The sequence below is a fragment of the Apium graveolens genome, unplaced genomic scaffold, assembly GCF_009905375.1.
Source record: "Apium graveolens cultivar Ventura unplaced genomic scaffold, ASM990537v1 ctg4518, whole genome shotgun sequence".
NCBI lineage: Eukaryota > Viridiplantae > Streptophyta > Magnoliopsida > Apiales > Apiaceae > Apium > Apium graveolens.
The window spans coordinates 105,439-125,052 of NW_027418577.1; the positions used below are offsets into that span (position 1 = coordinate 105,439).

General features: G+C 37.0%; 1 protein-coding gene and 1 non-coding gene across 2 annotated transcripts; one reads left to right on the plus strand and one right to left on the minus strand.

The window, feature by feature from the left end:
• The first annotated feature begins 1,879 nt into the window (after window positions 1-1,879).
• Window positions 1,880-1,986, plus strand: LOC141702008 (small nucleolar RNA R71). The gene has a single exon (XR_012566978.1). It is a non-coding gene; the product is annotated as a small nucleolar RNA R71 (small nucleolar RNA).
• Window positions 1,987-17,448: 15,462 nt separating this feature from the next.
• LOC141702007 (late embryogenesis abundant protein 18-like) lies at window positions 17,449-17,850 on the minus strand. Its single transcript, XM_074505722.1, has 2 exons — window positions 17,764-17,850; window positions 17,449-17,676 (listed from the first exon to the last, which is right to left on the minus strand). The coding sequence occupies exons 1-2, from the start codon at window positions 17,848-17,850 to the stop codon at window positions 17,449-17,451; spliced, it is 315 nt and encodes a 104-aa protein (XP_074361823.1).
• Between the last annotated feature and the right edge of the window lie 1,764 nt (window positions 17,851-19,614).

The window sequence follows — 19,614 nt, forward strand, 5'->3', positions numbered from 1 at the left end:
AGATGCATCACCTAAAAATGCATACCTTAAGTGTTCAGGAAATGATTTAAGCTCGAGTGTAGGAGCTTCCTCAATAGAAGGCTTGAGTCGCCCCTCACCATTTTTCAATTCTGACATTCCAAGAGATTCAAAAGGCATATCCAGCCTTCTCTTCCAAGGAGAAACATTCAGATATTGCAACTGCTCATCACCTTCGTCATCTTCGCTAACTGAATTCCCCAACAAGGCCTTCTCTAAGGCATCAGACCTTAGCATTTGATCAAGTTCTGAAGTAACCACAGAATCGAACAACTCCACTATTAAGCACTTCTCGTTTTCAGTAGGGAATTTCATGGCATTGAACATATTGAAAGTCACATCCTGATCCAGTACTCGCATGGTAAGCTCACCCTTCTGCACATCTATCAAGGTTCAACCGGTAGCCAAGAATGGCCTTCCCAAGATTATGGGAATATTCTTATCCTCCTCAAAATCAAGAATTACAAAATTAACAGGAAAGATGAGTTTGTCCACCTTGACCAATAAATCCTCCACAATGCCTCGTGGATATGTAATAGATTGATCAGCCACCTGCAAAGACATATAAGTAGGCTTTGGATCAGGTTAATCCAACTTCTTGAAAATAGAAAAAGGAATTAGATTGATGCTAGCTCCCAAATCACACAAACACTTATCGAATGATAAATTTCCAATAGTGCAAGGAATAGTGAAGCTTCCAGGATCTTTAAGCATCGGAGGCAACCTCTGTTGTAGCACAACACTGCATTCCTCCGTAAGAGCAATGGTCTCTAAGTCATCAAGCTTCACTTTCCGAGAGAGAATACCTTTCATAAACTTCGCATAACTAGGCATCTATTCAAGAGCTTCAGCGAAAGGTATGTTGATATGAAATTTCTTAAACACCTCCAGATACTTCTCGAACTGCTAATCCAACTTTTTCTTCCGCAGCCTCTTAGGAAAAAGAGGTGGAGGATAGATCCGTTTCTCCCCAATATTACCCTCGGAAGGAGTGTGTTCCACAGTAGTCTTCCTTGGTTCCACTTCTGCTTCATTCTGCATTTCTTCCTCAGCCACAACTTCTTCTTCCGAAACTTGAGATTTTTCGGGATTTACAACCTTCCCAGACCTCAATGTGATTGCCTTAACCTGCTCCTTTGTTTCCTTCTTGCCTGGAACTTCTGTGTTATTAGGTAGTGAACTAGGTTGACGATTAAGCAAGGCATTGGCAATCTGCCCAATTTGATTCTCCAAGGTCTTGATAGACACCGCTTGGCTCTTGCACATGAGCCTCAACTACTCCAATTCATATTTTTCATTAGATTGTTGCAGCTGGAGTTGTTTTCTTGGTGCATATTGAGGTTGCTAAAAACTAGGGGGGTTGTATTGCTTTGTTGCACACTGCTGATAAGGCTACTGTACCGTATTTTGAGTATTGCTCCAGCTGAAGTTAGGATGATTGCGGTTGTTGGGATGATAGGTGGCTGGAACAGGATGTTGCGACCTCTGATAGTTGCTCACAAACTGAGATGATTCACTAAAAATAGCACACTGCTCTGTCTCATGGGCACCAGCACAAAGCTCACATACTTTAGTGATCTGATTAACTCCATAATTAGCCAAAGAATCCACCTTCATCATCAAAGCCTTAAGCTGAGCAGCTATAGCAGTAGCTATATCTACCTCCAGAATTCCTGCTATCTTTCCTTGAGTTAGTCTCTGAGAATGATTCTGGTATTCATAAGCAGCCATCAGTTCAATCAATTAATAAGCTTTATCCTAGCTTTTAGCCCACAAGGCTCCACTTGATGTTGCATCAAGCATGGGTCTAGAAGTTGCACCCAAACCATTATAGAAATAGTTAATGATCATCCAGTCAGGCATCCCATGGTGAGGAAACTTCTTAAGCATCTCCTTATATCACTCCTAAGCCTCACACAAAGACTCTCCAGACTGCTGCGGAAATTGAGTAAGAGCTTTTCTGATTGCAACTGTCTTCTCCATAGGAAAGAACTTTGTAAGGAATTTTTGAGCGAGTTCTTTCCATTTGGTGATAGAGCCTGGTGGTAGAGAATGTAAACAACTCTTAGCTTTATCCCTCTGAGAAACGGGAAAATCCTTAGCTTAATAGCATCTTCAGTAATATTGTTGAATTTGAAAGTGTCGCAGATCTCGATGAATCTCTAATATGCATGCTGGGATCTTCCGTTGGAGAACCCCCAAACTGAACTGAATTCTGTATCATCTGAATCGTGCTAGCTTTGATTTCAAAAGTGTTAGCTGCGATGGCTAGTTTGACAATGCTAGACTGAATATCATTGATCTTTAGCTGAGAATAGTCCATAAAAGCCTTTGTATTCACTTCTGGTTCACCCAATACAACAAGAGCTTCTTCTTCTTTCTCAACTAAGATTTCTCCTTCAACTTTCTCCTCTACAAGAACTTCTTATACTACTTCCTCCTCTGCTTTTTCCAGTATTCTCTTTCGAAGTTGAGAACGTGTTAGCATACACGCTTTCTAAAGTACCTAAAAAAGCAACAATCAAAGAAGTAAGTAAATTATCTGAGTCAATGAACTTTAACGACCACTGATGTCAAGCACATAACCTAAAAATAACCACGAGTCTCGGGCAGCGGTGCCAAAAACTTGTTAGGACGAAAACACACACTAATATTCACGCAAGTATACGTGATTGCAAGTAATATAGAATTAATTCTAGTTCGTTCCCACAGAGACTGGTTTAGGTTAATTCAACTTATACACTTATGCAACAATGTTATGGTTATTATTCAATGCTAAGATGATCACAATTTGAGATTATTTATAACTACAATTAACTAAGAAATTATACTAACTAATATTAACTAAGAGAATTAAAGGTTTGATTAACTATATGACACAAACATGAGATTCCAACTTCATTACTACTTCATTCAATAGCCTTTTCGTTTTTAACCTTAGCATGCAATGGTGATGACACTAATCAGATGACACGAAACTAGTAAACGCCAACTTTCGTTGTACGAATACCCTACTACCAGACATCCACAAAAGAGATAGAAAATGAATTTACACCAATTACGTTGAGACCCTATATATCTATAGAATTTGATAACATAATGGTTTAATGCGCAAGTTATCTATCGTGATTACATAGGGCAAGTAAGATGGTTAAAATTACCTACGAATCTTGCATAACAAATACATGAACCTATGCTAGCATGGCAAGTTCTAAACCCCTAAATTTACTTTCACTTCAATAGAGATTAACACGCTACCTTATAAGTTCGCGAAGCTCATAAGTCAAATAAGCACAACCAATACTAGGATATTATACAATCACCACACACTAAGGTATCACAACAATTAACTAAAGAAATCCATAAGTAAATCCGTTAGAACCCCATGATAACGATTAGCTCATAACCGAACTCATCATCACCGTGGGTTCCGATGAAATCATAGTATAATAACTAAGTTTTTATAAATATGAATATTAAAACCAAGTACGTTAACAAGAGTATAGGTTCAACAAATAAAAAAACTAGCATCCAAGATTCCAACTTAAAACAAAGAATCACAAGAATAAACTAGATCCTCTTCGCATTGGTTGAATTGTGTTATACAGTCTTATTACATCTTCTCCTTCAGCTCTGGTACGTCTCTTTTTGAAAAATAATCTTAAGTTATCATTATATAGCAGCCCTGATCAGTAAAGAAGTCCAGAAATCAAAATTGTAGTAGAAACAAGATTCTTGAAACCTGACCTGGCGCGACCGCGCGCTTCACCAACGCGGGCGCGCTATCCTTCTGTTCACTCAGCGCGGGCGCGCGCTACTACAGCGCGGGCGCGTTGACCTTCTGAAAAAAGTTCTGATTTCTATTTTTTCTGGCTGGTTTCAGATGGCGATCCACGAGCTTTTAATCAAGACACCTTCCTAACACCAAATTAGCACCAAAACAATGCTAAATCTCCTGATTCCTTCAACTATGCCTGAAATGCAAAAACACAACAAAAACACATCAAAAACACAAATAACTCGAGTACGGAACACCAATTCAAGCCTTTATAGAGCATACTAAGTGAACACAAATGCCACTTAACAGCTGGGTGCTTAGATTGGAGTCCAAAAATGACTAGGGGCAAGTAAAAAACGCGGGCACATGTCTGGCATATGGGGGCTGATTTATATATATGATATATATATGTGTATATATGCTGGAATATGCACTAGTGGGTTGCTGGAATAACTACCTTACAGTTGGGGCTCAAATATTTGGTGGGAAATTCGAATTTGAGGGAATTTATAATGCTGGACTACTCGTAACTGCTAGCAGTTGGGGCTGCTGGGCCTGTTGGTGCTTTGGGGCTGCTGAGGGCCGCGATCAGGCACTCTTATATATATAGGCATTTTTTGAATGTAATAAAGGTAGAATTCCGTACAAGTTCATATTGTATTTTACACTTGTACTATATGTTAGGCAGTAGGCAAAGTCTGTAAGAATATCTTAGGGTTGTATCCTTATATTGGTGGTCAATAAAAGGTTGGGTATTCAGGATCATAAATCTGTTGTGTCTTTACATTTTCTTGGTAATTAGACACACTTGTACACTCGATTGGATCTTGGTTTTGCGTGGGTTTCATAGCTACATTCGCTGTGTTTGGATTATTGCGGTTGCTGGGCGATAACCTCTCGAGAAGACTGACTGCTTGGGCGTTGGGGCGATCGAGTAGGCCTCACGGATCAGCAAATTCAGGGTTGAAAATCTGACCCCGTGATACGTGATATCAGAGATGCATTAATAGGTTTATGGATTCAACATTATGGCTGGTGGAAATTCTACGGGAGAAAGGTTGGCTAGGCTTGAAGATTTTCTGGGGGTGCCTTTGTCAATAAATGAGATTCCTATAGCGAATCAGGTTCAGGTTCTAAGGGAGGGATTTGATGAATTCAAAACCACGGTTGATGATCCTGTGAGGGTTATGAAGGAGGGTTATGATGCCCAAATTCAGGCGTTGCGTGATGAACTGGTGTTGGTGAAGCGGGCCGCTATCGCTAGTTCCTTGAGTGGAAGGGAGGGTCTCTCAAAAGAAAATTCCGGAGCCGAAACCTTATGATGGGGCGAGGGTCTCCAAGGATCTGGAAATTTTCTTATGAGATATAGAGCAGTATTTTAGGGCTGCCCATATTGATGTTACGGAGCAAGTTTCAATCACAAGTATGTACTTGGTTGGCGATGCAAAATTGTGGTGGCGGACTCGTACTGATGGTGATGCGAGTGTGGACAGACCGGAAATAACCACGTTGAGGCATTGAAGAGGGAACTTAAGAAGCAATTTCTGCCACTTAATGCTTCTTGGCTTGCTAGGAAGAGTTTAAGGAATCTCAAACAAATGGTAAATGTTCGAGATGATGTTAAAAAATTCAGTTATTTGTTGTTGGATATAAAGAACATGTCGGATGAGGATAAGTTGTTCAATTTCTTGGCTGGACTGAAACCTTGGGCACAGGAAGAATCGAGGCGACAAGCTGTGAGGGACTTGTCGACTGCTATCGCCGCTGCTAATGGTTTGGTTGAATACAAGCAGACTAGTTCTCATAACGCTGAAAGGGGTAAAAACAGTGAAATGAATCACAAGGTTGAGGACAGAAACAAGAAGAATGACATGAAAAATGATAATGGCGATGCCAAGGATAGTAGGAAGCCTCAAGGTGTTGGTGATAAGGGGTGCTTCATATGTGAAGGGCTGTATTTTGCAAGACAATGTCCCAAGAAAGAGAGACTGAATGCTCTTCGTGTTGATGAAGAGAATGAGGAAAATAATGAGGGAAATGATGGGGTTAAAGTGAGGGTGAATCCTATGTGTTTGGTTGCACTAAGGACTGAAAAATCCGTGAAGGGTGATGGACTTATGTATGTCAAGGCCTTAGTGAATGGGAAGGCAGTCATGGCTATTGTAGACACGAGTGCCACAAACAGTTTCATTGGAATGGATTGTGCTACGGAGTTTGGGTTAAAGTTGGAACCAAGTTCAAATTAGATTAAGATGGCTAACGCTAAGGTGCAGAAAATTGGGGGTACTTCGAATGTTGACTTGACTCTTGGTAATTGGCAAGGTAACTTTACGTTTCATATTGTTGCCTTAGAAAATTTTGATGACTAGTTGTGCTATTATGATGCATTATGGTGGGATTATGATCATGGATGAGGCATGTCCATATTTTGTGAAAGTTGTTCCTACGCAGATTGACAAGGGTAAAAAGAAAATGAAGAAGTTGGGGGCTATTCAGATTTTGGTCGGCGATATGGTTTGTGAAGTTGGATCACATGTTGGTGACTCATCTCTACAAGGCAGTGAACTTGGTAATCTTCTGGTTGGGTAAGTCAATGTCTCCAAGGGTTGGAGGCACTGCGGGAACTTAAGTTAGAATGAAATTTGATGTGTGGGCGACTGGGCGTCTACACATGGTCATCGGATTTTGGTGACGAAAGGGGGGAAAATTTGGAGGTTAATCTGATCAACTTATGGTAACTGGTTGGGTTTGGCAGTGGCAGGAACCGCAGACGGATTTGCAACCTTGGTTCATGGGCATTGGTTTTGCTACTTGGAGAAACGGACTTCTCAGAATCGTTGATGATTTGATGAGGACATCAAACATAGGAGGTGTGGGAGGGTTTGTAAGACCCTTAGGATGGATTGGAAATCTAGATTCTGATTTGCTAGCCAGCCAAGTGAAATTGGGACCAAGCGTCACCAGGCGGCGACAAGGAATAGTCGCCAGGCGGCGACACTAATTGGGTGCCAAGTGGCGATACGGACTAGTCGCCAGGCGGGGACTCAGATTGGGCGCTATGGCGACTCGGGTTAAAAATTGGCTGGCTGATTTATGTGTGGGCAATATTGAGCTGTGAGCTTAGCTTGGAGTCCGAAAATGACTAAGGGGCAAGTCAAAAATGTGGGCACATGTGTGGCACATTGGGGCTGATTTATTTATGTGTATATATGGTGGAATATGCACTAGTGGGTTGCTGGAACAACTACCTTGCAGTTGGGGCTCAAAAACTTGGTGGGAAATTCAAATTTGAGGGAATTTGAAATGTCGGAACTGCTCGTAACTGCTAGCAGTTGGGGCTGCTGGGCATGTTGGTGCTGTTGGGGCTGCTAAGGGCCGCGACCAGGCACTCTTATATATAAATAGGCATTTTCTGAATGTAATCTAAGTAGAATTATGTACAAGTTCATATTGTATTCTGCACTTGTACTATATGCTAGGCCGGAGGCAAAGTCTGTAAGCATATCTTGGGATTGTATCCTTATATTGTTGGCCAATAAAAGGGTGGGCATTCAGGCTTCTAAATCTGTTGTGTCTTTACATTTGCTTGGTAATTAGACATACTTGAACACACGATTGGATCTTGGTTGTGCGTATGTTTCATAGCTACATTCGTTGTGTTTGGATTGTTGGGGTTGCTGGGCGACAACCTCTCGAGAAGGCTACGTCTGAGTGAAACTTGGAGATGGAAGTCTTCTTTCGTTTCTCGACGGTGAAGTATTGGGCGTTGGGACGATCAAGTAGGCCGCACGGATCAAAAAATTCAGGGTTGAAAATCTGACCCCGTGACATAATTCATGATGTATCCTGGGCAAAAATGTAACATTTCTAGGGGATTGTCTTGTTGCGACGCTGATAACACTACTTCTGGGTTGGATTAATTGTGTGCTGAAGCCTGTATTAAATGTTTTAGATTAAATTTACTAGTCAAATCCATTCATCAAAGGTAATAAGAAAAAGTTGCCTGTGAAAGAACATCTAGAATTATGACCCCAAAACTTTTTATTGATGCTCCAACTGCTTGTAAAACAAACGAATAGAAATAGTACATTTAAGCTTAGATCATAAAACATTAAGAAGTGTTAGTACTGGTGCACAGATAAGATTTTACAATAACTTAATGACTTAATTTTTAGGCTTTTGGGTAGCTCTCGTCTCTGGAGGGGCAAAGGGGCCATAGCGGCCATAATCTTCCGCCAAAAAGTTCATCACATCCTGTTCAGTTGTCTCTGAATTTTTGTTTTGGTCCTGTTCATAAATTTAATAGTTATTAAACTTTGTTGACGCAAGACTGATTTTTTTTTTTTACGTAAAAAATAAATTAAAATAAAACTGATGGTTCACCTGATGCTGGCGTGCTGCAAATGGCGCCTTTGAAGTATATTTATCTGAAAAAATCAATACTCAAATATAGATATTTATATGTCTATCTTTATACATAATAGTATATAAGTGACTAAGTGTGTTAATATGATAATATAAGGAAAAAGAAAGCTTCAATGTCATATACCTAGATCAACATGTGCAGAAGAGTCCCTCAAAGCATGGCAAACCAAGAGAAGACTCAATAGTAAACGCATAAGCTTGACGAACGCCATTTTGTAGTTGAAACTGCTTTCTAAAATACGTGCTAATTAGTATTGCTTTTATAGACTACAACACTTGTGATTATAGTATAGTAAGGCGTAGTCATTTGTAGATGTACAATGTGATTGCTGTATTGAATTATTATCTCTCACGTTTTTATATGAAACAAAAAAAAAGGTATGCTGAATATGCATAACTAGGTATAGTTTATTGTAGAAGAACGAGGAATATATGCATGAGATTAGTGTGTGTATTTGTTTTACAGGTTTGTCTAGTGTGTGCCCACGGACACATGCTAAGCACTAAAACTTATAAAGTTTGGAGTGTTTTGATTGGTATTTTTGTGTCCATGGGCACACCACAAAAAAACTGTTGTTTTATTACCAAGTTGCTTCTATCTTTTATAGCTGAGCTGATTTATTTAAAGGCCTTCTATATACACAAGTTGCTTTCTTTCCCCCCTTATTTTAGCAAGGTTTTGGAAAACGTCCTTTGCAGAAAATTCACGGGCACCAGCTTGATATAAGTAAGGATGATGGACATTTGTTAGACCGAGACTCAAAAAACAATTTTTTTTAGCAAGTTGCAAATTTAAAATTATGAATAGAATAACAAAAATGTCAATAAAACAAAAAATAGAGTTGTGAACCAGCAAGCAAATAGCAATGTACAACACTTTCAATTGATGCTAGAATTAGAGAGCTTGCTTCTTATTATAGCTCTCACAATTAATAGAAAATGTAGGGGATAGCTTGTGCTTGTAATGAAAAACTGTTTCTGAAATTGAATCGAAGCTCATAGGCATTAGTCTTGGTGAATTCATGGATCTAGCTTTCTCCTTGGCAGATTGAGTAGCAAGCAGCCTGCAGTCATGTAAATAGGACGAGGAGATCCGCCTTGAGCATAACATCATTTTCCAGTGGAATGTTGATTTCAGTGACAAAATTATCGTGTTGCTTTCTTTAGAATCTCATTCCTATTCCCAATAACAGGGTTGAAATCCCATGATCCAAGGGGGCAAAGGGGTCCCTATCGTAAAATGGCAGGGAGATTCTAATATGACACTATGCATGACGTAGCAAGTTGCCAACTATCATGTTATTATGATAAAATTTTAAGTTAAAATATTGGTTTAGGGATAACCTGGAAGTGAAAAGTACATCATGTTCAAACGAGTCCTGTAGTGTTTTTTGGCACAGAGTGAAAGATCCGATATTTAATAATGAGGTTTTGGCTTGGGCTAGCAGCCTGAATGCCGATTTTGTGTTAGATGGCAGTCTCAAATTAGAGGAGAGTGGTTCCAGCACAATTACTCGGATGTTTTTGGCCCAGGTCACTATAAGAAAAAAGTCCATAGACATCGCTTTTTGACCGATGTCTATGCTGTTTCCCAACCGATGTTGATGTCGGTGATGTCTATTCTAAACATCGGTGAATACCCGATGTCTATACTCGATTAGACATCGATTTTAGTTAAAAAACAGATGTCTATGTGTTGATTATTTACATAAAATGCTATAAGTAAATTATTTAATAACTAAATTACACCTAATTAAACATGTTAAACATATCATGAGCTATGTTTTTTGTCACAAAAACATCGATTTTAGTGAAATATACTGATGTCTATGTGATGATTTTTTACAAAAAATGTTATAACAAAATTATTTAATAACTAAATTACACCTATTAAAACATATTAAACATATATTGAGCTATGTTTTTTGTCACAAAAACATCGATAATTTTGACAGAGGTGATGTAAAATGACATATCAAACATCTCTTTCTTTAATGAAAGGTGATGTCTAATTTAGCGTATAGACATCAGTGTTTTCTAGAATGAAGTGATCTCTATGTATCATTTAGACTTGAACATGTTAGTCTTTAACATCAGTTGTTTGTCTGAAACTGATGTACATTGTATTTTTTTGACATCAGTTTTGTTTGGTTAAAAGTGATGTTTATAATGTTACTTGACATCAGTTTAATCTTAAACAAAGTGATTTCTATATTTCATTTAAACTTGAACTTGGATTTCTTTGACATCAGTTTTTTACCTTAAAGTGATGTACATTATCTTTTTTGACATCAACTTTTCTTAATTGAAAGTGATGTGTAAGAAATTTATAGACCAAATTGTGTAAAGTTTTACATCACTAATTGTGTAATTGTTGTCTGAGAACGTCAACCAAAATAGTAAAACATATGATCTGAAATCTAAACTATTACATTCTCCAGAAACCAACTGAAGACATTCAGTCTAATGAAAATTGTAAGATAGTTTTTTCAATATCCCGTTTTGAACACTCTTCAAAATCTGAGACATAAATCCTCTCTACACAAGACAGCAAGGGCCCATATAAGTTCCCATTATTTAGATATCTCAACAACTGCAGAGGACAAGATGAGAAAGCCGCTTTATCCCAAGCAAGCAAATACGATCCTCCACTTACTGGACAGATGCCATGTGCACGATCAAATCAACCACATGGGTGCTGCATTAACCATCCAAAAAGACATATGTAAAAGAATTTAACAGTCAATTTAGACGTATTTCAAGTTGTGCATACTGGGTCAACTTATTTGTTACTAAGTGTTGATTACTTATGAGTTTCTATTTACTTGTGTCGGAGTGCATTTTCAGAAGCATTAGAGGAAGAAGTGAGAGAAATCATCAATAACATGTCCTAAAACAACTCAAGAAACTTTGCTGCACTTCCAAACCAAGTCAAACAACAACATTCAGACATAAAAAATTAATATTATTCCAACGTTTAGACAATTATTTACCTAGGTAGCATAAGTTTCTTAACAAGTGCAGGCTCTCATTATTGTTTTGATCAACAAGATTATCGTTTATACTATTTGAGTTTCAGGACCAGCAGGTGAACTACAAGGTCAAATATGATTATTAACTGCAGACTATGAATTCCTGGGTTGAAATAACACAGATTATTAAAAAGAGCACAACATAATCGCCTCTCAAGTTAAAAGGTGAGGTGGAACTTGTCATCAAAATTGATGACCTAGTCAACCACCTGTTTATAACTGGAGTAGATTTAGAACAATGATTTCTGGCTGTTAGGAATTCTGTTGTTCTTGCGATAAACATACCCCAGCTGTAGACAAAAATGTTCGGAACAAGAGATCAGTATTTCAACCCCTACTTAACAAAAAACTTCAAACCACAGAGTATTGCTTCAAGCCATTGATTTATATAATGATTTTGTGCATGCAAGAGATAAAAGAAACAGAAAGTTCATCTCCAGAGATGGCAATTTCAAGATTGAACAAAATTATTTATCAGTGCCACAATTTGGAATGCATTTATAGAAAATTTGATAACATCGGACATACATTGAATATTTTCTATATAAAAATTATGCAGTTTCTAACATTGGAGTCCAGTTCTATCACTATCAACTATCAAGAAACAAGACACCTGCTAAACTGAAAGTTTACAACATAATTTAAATTATGATAAAGAGTGGATGCAAATAGCAAATTTTTTTAAGAATTAATGGTTGTATTCCAGATGTTATCTTTGCCAAACAAAGGGAGCTCACAATACAATTCAATTACCAGAAGTCACACTTTCTGCAACAACTAATTGTCATATCTCTTTAACACTTAAAATTGATGCAATTGTAGATAAAAGCAATTAAGAACTATCTAGCTGAACAAAAACTGTAGAACATTTCCAGTAGGATATGTATTAATCATACTAATAAAGAAATTATGAAGTATCTATCTTACTGCATCAAATTCAAGGCATGGAATCCATCCTTTTTTCATCATGTAATCAATTTCCCTAGCGATTGAATCATCGGTGAGAGGTGGAAGGTAGGAGAGAGTCTCAAACTTCTTGTTATCAATCGGATTCCAAGTCTGTTTACACACAAACGAGAGCCAACTATAAGTAGTACAAAAGGTGGTAATATAAGCAGCTTAAAAAAATTAAAAACAAAAATACAAGTTCCGATCAAAGTACCTTCATACAGTGAGTTTTAGATCCATTCGAAACAGTCTTCCTGTTCCACGCAACCGAATCCTTCATCTGAAACAACTTTGGCGGGCTAGGTTTTAAGCCAACATAGGAGGATCCAGCCACCGGAGCCGAAAAGCTTGCAGCAGACATAATTGATTTATTACCAAACTGATCTAGAGCACAACTGGAAACACAAAACTAGAGACTAGCACAAGAAGTGATTCTATTGATTTCATTTACGCGATATGTATTGTGCATTTTCACCCAAAAAAACAGGATACTGCTCCAACCCAACTTGGGTTACCCAAGTACCATAAAAACCAAAGTGGTCCCAGCACCTGAAATAGCTAGTAAACCCACATCAAGAAGAGCTTGTTTCCATCCAAATCGATATTGCGCCAAGGTCCCTGCATTAGAAACAGTGCTAATAGGAGTATCTGCTGCGGGTTGCAAAGCTTGATCTTTTGCAAAATTGATGACTTCAGATTCCCGTATACATTAATATACATTATGGCTAAAACTCAATTAACAAGACTATTACCCATCCCCTAAGAATTTTTCCAACATTACTAAAAAGGAAGCCTGGATTTGAATTAAATAAGTTACCTCCTGCTGGTTGACCAGTTGAAACTGGTGGGGTTTGATCCTGCCATCGGAAACAAGATGTTTTCATGATTAAGAATAGTAAAATTACTTATCTGAACTGTTGATGATAAAAACTGAGAGATATATTTAAAAATGGACTCTATAAGGTGTGTAAATGAAGAAGAAGAATATAGGCCTTCATCTATCTCCTCCTTTGTAAGGCCCTTCTTCTCAGAGAGGAACGTCTGTACAAGACAGGAAATCCCTTAATTTTTAGATGTAAAAGAAATTTGACAGCATTCTCCATTTGATCGTCCCGAATTGGTTCTGAGTTCACAAACACAAATAAAACCTTGGTATCTTGATGGACCTTGTAAACTCCAAGACTGTTATTAACAGAGTAGCAATGCTTAGATCAACAAGTCCCTAACTAGAATGAATCATATCAGCAAATCAATCAGTGGTCACATATTTCATATTGTGACTCGAACAGGTTACACTATTTCATGTACTCGGTCTTTCTTTAACAAAAGAAAACATACCTAAAGAGAACCCGTTCTTCGATAATTCCGTGAGTGCAGCGTCAACAATCTGTTTGAGACGTATCAGCTTAGACCCTCGCATGACAGCATTGCAAGTTATCAGTACCTTTGGTTTACAATCACTTATTCTTTGGGCAACAGATTCAGCAGAGAATCCAGCAAAAACAACCTGGAAAAAATCAAACTTGTAGTACTTGGATAAATGCTTGTTCAAAGGTATCACAGATTGTAAGCACCAGAAGTCTAGTAACAAAGGACATGGGTGTTTTTATCATACCGAGTGGAGTGCACCGATTCGAGATACTAAAATAGTTAAGATACTAAAATGCCAGAACTAAATGCATAACATAAAGATAAAAAGCTAAATTTTCATGAAAATAGAATCTTAGCTTACACAGGCAAAGAACATGCAAAGAGAAGACAAATGAAACAATCAGGAACTTACCAAATGCCTTCTATAACTTTACCGAAAAAAGTCATTGACAACTGCCTTGCCATTCCTTGACTCAAGTCATAGACGTTCAAGCATACCTTGTGACCTTCCTGAATCCAATAAGCAACTATAATTAAATGCTGAACATGTACAAATTAGTGACAACAATTTGTTAACAAAAACATACAGGGAAATTCATACAATTAGATATCCAACACAGTTCCCCTTGACATAATTAGCTATATACCACTGATATAAAAAAAATACTAGTAAACTATTAGTTATTTTAAAAAAATATATATATACTGGAATTAGCTACCAACATGCTCATTATCACAAGAAAGAATTGAATACCATGTAATCAGTAGACATGAAAGGATCGTTAACTTTACATAATTTACAAAAATTAAAAAAACAAACAAAAATACAAATGAACAACCAAAAACACCCAAATTACCTAAAGTTTTAAATCTTTTTCTCAGATTAGGTCATGTATACAACAAGAAGAAAAGTATAAGCAACAAGTTTAGACACTAAATTAATAAAAAAAATAAGGGTTTCGAATTAGATAAAACCCTAATTTACAAAATTAGGGTTTTGAATTCAAAAATTCTCAACTTTTAAAACTGGTGTTCATGCAGAGAAGACCAGTTCGATTCAAGTAGATACAACACTTACCGAATTAAATAGGTTAATTGAAATAGGCTTAACGGAGAGATTGAGAGCGGAGAGAGGTTCAGAGAGAGAGAGCTTCTAGTTCGAGAGAGAGAGAGAGAGAAAGAGAGAAAGAGAGAGAGAGAGAGATTGTGATGGTGAGATGATGGCCGGAGTTCAGAGAGATTGTGAGGGGAGAGAGGTTCGATCGAGAGAGAGAGTTGAGAGAGAGAGAGGTTTGAATTTGTTGTGTCTGAAGATTGATTTGGGGGGAACCAAAATTTGGTTAAGGGGGAAGAATTTTGAGATTGGGGGGAATGTAGAACTAAAAACTGAATGAAAATTTCACTAACGGGAGAAAGAAAAGGTGGGCGCGAATTTATTTTTTTTTGGTGAATTTTAGACATCGGTTTAATTATAACCGATGTCTACAAAGAACAAAGACATCATAAAAACACGGGGTGATGTCAATACTTTTTTTAACATCAGTGGCAAAGTTAACCGATGTCTAATGTGTGATGTCTATTGACATTATTCTTATAGTGAGTGTTAAGTAAAGAAATTATGATGCCTCGTATGGGGGACCTGGAGTATGTATGCTACTTTTAGGATAGTCGTGCAACAGGAAAGTGAGAACGGTTTGTAGGCCTACTCAGTGGTTGTCTGTTTGTTCTCTTTTCCCTCTTTGAGATCTGTTTCTAGAGTTTCTTCGCCTCTTATTTAGGGGAGTATTGGGTCTGTGTACTATTATATATCTTTCGTTTTTATAATGTACTAAGTGGCGACATCCTCATTTGCCTAACTCTTTTAATCATTGCCATGATATAGTGTTTGTATAACATATCAGAGGCTAGTTTCACCACTACAAATCACATCCACTCTGGTAATAATGAAGAGATCAATCTATCAGAAACTACTAGAGTGCCTTCGTCCTTGGGGGCGGCCATAATCTTTCGCCAAAATGTTCAGCTGCCTTTGAATTTATGTTTCGGTCCTGTTGAAAAATTTAAGATTAAAATAGTTATTAAACTTTATTGGGGGCAACACTGAATTATTTATTACGCACAATTAAGTTAAATCTGATGGTTCACCACCTGATGCTGGCGTCCTGCATATGGAGCCTTTGAAGTATATTTATCTTAAACAAGCAATATCCAAATATTGATATTTATATGTGAATCATCATACATAATACAGTGACTAAGTGTGTTAGTATCTTAATATAAGAATAAAGAAAGCTTCAATGTTTTTACCCAGACCAACATGTGCAGAAGAGTTCCTCAAAGCATGGAAAACCAGAAGAAGATTCAATAGTATACTAGCAAGCTTCACTAATGCCATTTTGTAGTTGAAAATGGTTTCAAAGATATGTGCTTAATATCTTGTTTTACAGGAAAAAGATATGAAACCGAGAATGCTTAGAGATTGGTTTTATAGGGCTACACCACTTGTGACTAGTATATTAAGGCTGACTCATTTGTAGATGTACAATGTGATTTCTGTATTGAATTATTATCTTTTACGTTTATGTATGATGAACATGCATAAATGGTGATGTTAATTTCACAAGAACATGCGCTATCTGGTTGAGATTAATTTTAGCAAGTCACTGGAAATCGTGGTTTACAGCAAATTCACGGGCACCGCCCCCTTTAGGTAAGTAAGGACGATTGGTATATTATAGGAATAATGTTAGAAGTGGAAGTTTATGAATTATATATATATATAACGATTGATATGTTATAGAAATAATATTAGAAGTGGAAGTGTATGAATTATATATATATATATATATATTCTGTTTAATCCTAGTACTTCCAGGAAAAAAAATATAAGAGTGGGGATTGGAGCCCTTAACTTATAATTTAGCCACCATAATATAAGAAATTATTGAAGCCCAATATTTCCAAGAAAAAAAAACATAAGAGTGGGGATTGGAGCCCTTACCTTGTAATTCAGCCACCATAATATAAGAAATTATTGAAGCAATGCTAGAATGTGGGTTGAGAAGTCACTACTGGAAAATAGTCAATAAACATCACTCTTTTAATATCAGTGGAAAAAATAACCGATGTAAAAAACAAGTTTTATATCGGTTATTTTTTCAAACCGATGTTAAAGACATGGTTTTACATCGGAGTTTTGAAAAACCGTTGTCTAAGAGTATTTTTTCAGAAAATATAAACTTATATTTCGCATCGGTTGTGTTTTAACCGATGTTAAATACTAACTTTCACATCAGTCGTTTAAGAACCGTTGTTAAAGTCTGTTATTCGCATCAGTTCTTAATTAACCGTTGTCTATGTTAAAATTTTTAAAAAAATTAAAAAACAGAAGCTGGGAAAAATTTCCCTCTTTTGTAGTTAGCCCAATAATTCCCCCTTTTCCCAAATATTCCCCCCTTTATTTTCCCCCTTTTTACTCTCCTCTCACCCGACATCTCTCTCATCTCTCTCCCTTCCCCCCTTTCCCCCTTTCTTTATTCTTTGTTTCACCGACACACAACTATCAACCCACAGACTCACTCATCTCATCTCTCTTTTTTCTTTTTCCTATCTCATCTCTGTTTTACCCCCTTTATCCCTCTACAAAACGAATCGAGCAATTGAGTTTAATTAGGGCTTACACAAAATGAGTCTCTTCCGAGCTGCAATCGAGTCAAAGAATCGAGCCTAATTGAGTTTAATTTTTAAGTATTTTTCAGATTTGTTTTTTAATTTTGGTTTTTTAATTGAGCCTAATTTCTGAGTACTTTTTCGAATTTGTCAAGTATGTTTGAGCTCTACAAGAATGTATAAGATCGAATCAAGCCATATGCAAGCTCATGAATCAAGCCCCAATTTGTAAATTTCCCCCTCTCTCTCTCGCCCAGTTCCAAGTGGTTGGTTGTGGTGGGTTTGGGCAGGCAGGTGGTGACTCCAATGGAGCTTATCAGCCGCGTGTTCAGATTTAGCTTCGTGCAGATTCATCTTAACTTCAGCTTCTTTAGCCTTTCTTTTCTCACGAGCTATCTGTTTTTCCTCTTTTGTTCTTGTTGTTGTTTTCTCTGCCTGCACTCTATACAAATATAAACCCTCTGGTTGATAACAATTTTACGGATATGTACATATGTATGTCTATTAAATAAATAAAATAACCTTTTCTTGAAGATGGGCTTTGGTGATGTCAACATGCTCCTGACCAGCACTCGCTGCGTTGCTCACCTTCTCCTTCACATAATGCATTTCAGTTAGTCTCACCAACAAATACAAGTACTATGTCTATTGCAGAGGAATATGCTATGGATTAATATACTTCACCATTTCTCGTTCTGAAATTGTTCGTGTTTATGATGACCTTGTATCTGTACTATAGCTATGGCTATAAAAGAGGAACTACTTTATTTTTGGTAATTCGTTGGCTGGTAGGTTCTTCGTGGCAGGCTAGATAAAATGAGTATGGATCAACTGATTCTGAGATAAGATCAATTTTTTACCCTTTCGGTGTTCTCTGAAGTAGAGTTTTCTTGTAGTGGTATGTACTTCTTCTCTTATGATTCTGAAATGAGATCGCTTCGTTTGGTCGAGACAAAGTGTTGTATAAAACATGCCTGTACCTTAACAAGACTAAGACAATTTGTCAACCCTAAGTAAGTTGTATTGTTATCTAAATTTGTATTTTGTACTTGTAACACTTAATGTTTGTAAAAATGCAAAGGAGCAGACTGGAGTCTTTTTCCTGAAACAGTATCAAGCCTAAGGATTCTATCTGGAAGAAGATCAAGGTGATCATGCCTCAAAGAATTTTGAAGAAACTTGGAGTTAAATATATCTGTTTGGTTAAATATACTCTAAGTCAAGATCTCTAAAATCACAGATTTAGTGTTATAGAGAAGTCATTCGAGAACTCCAAATGACTTATCGAGAAGTCAGGAAAGCTACTAGAGAACTCAGAGAGGTATCGACAAGTCAAGAAGACATGAAGGTTGGAGATATCGACAAGTCATTTCTTCACTAGAAAACTCAGAGTTATCAACAAGTCTACATTCATTAGAGAACTCTGAGTTATCGATAAGTCAAAGTTCACTAGAGAACTCAGAGATATCAATAAGTCAAAATTCACTAGAGAACTCTAAGTTGTCGACAAGTGAAAGTGAAGACATGATGCTGAGAGATCTCGACAAGCCAAAATTTCATTCGAGAACTCAGAGACCCCTATAAGTCAAATTCACTAGAGCATTAGAGATCTCATTTAGTCATTATACTTATCGAGATGTCAAGATCTCTATATGCCTAATTGGATATCTCGAGTGAAATTCTCAAAGTACAAAATCACAGACCAGCTCAATATTCAAGATAAACAATCAACAAACAATCCCACCAGCTGGATTGACAAGTCTACAAAAAGCAGCTTGAAGAATGTACAAGATCAATGGTGAAGATTAACTGACAGAGGAAGATCAAGATAATCATAGGATGCTAAAGATATGCTAAGCCAGAAATGGAAGAGTTACTTTTTTAAAAATAGAAATGACAAGTGACAGTTTAGAAAAGCTAATAGCATGTCTTATTGTACACTGTGTAAACTAGCAGTTAACTGAATTATAAAGTTAACACTGGTCCTTTAGTCAGCAGTAACAATTTAGATAGAAATCTTGTAACTCTCTCAAGAAGAAGCTAAGCTTTTTATCAAAAAAGAGCCTAGAATTTTGTAGCAAAATATTCTTAATTTTAATATAAAATTAAGTGGATTTTGAAGATTCGTGTTCTTTATTTTCTGCAAGCTTAATTTCTGCATGAACACATTTTACTACAAGATTTAATTTACTTTGTTCAGCCATAAACATTCAAGAAAAGCCTAAAAACATCTAAAACACATTCACCCCCCTTGTGTGTTATTCATTTCCTAACAAGTGGTATCAGAGCAAAATCTGAAAGTAAACAGATTCAAGATCTTGGAAGATTGAATACACAGAAAATTAGTAGCATCAAAATTTCTACCTTTGACAA

Excerpts from the sequence above, each read along its gene's own strand:
- LOC141702007 (XM_074505722.1), bottom strand. The coding sequence starts at position 17,850 with ATGCATTATGTGAAGGAGAAGGTGAGCAACGCAGCGAGTGCTGGTCAG. Across the intron at positions 17,677-17,763 it reads AAGCCCATCTTCAAGAAAAG|GCAGAGAAAACAACAACAAG; the intron begins GTTATTTTATTT and ends TATAGAGTGCAG.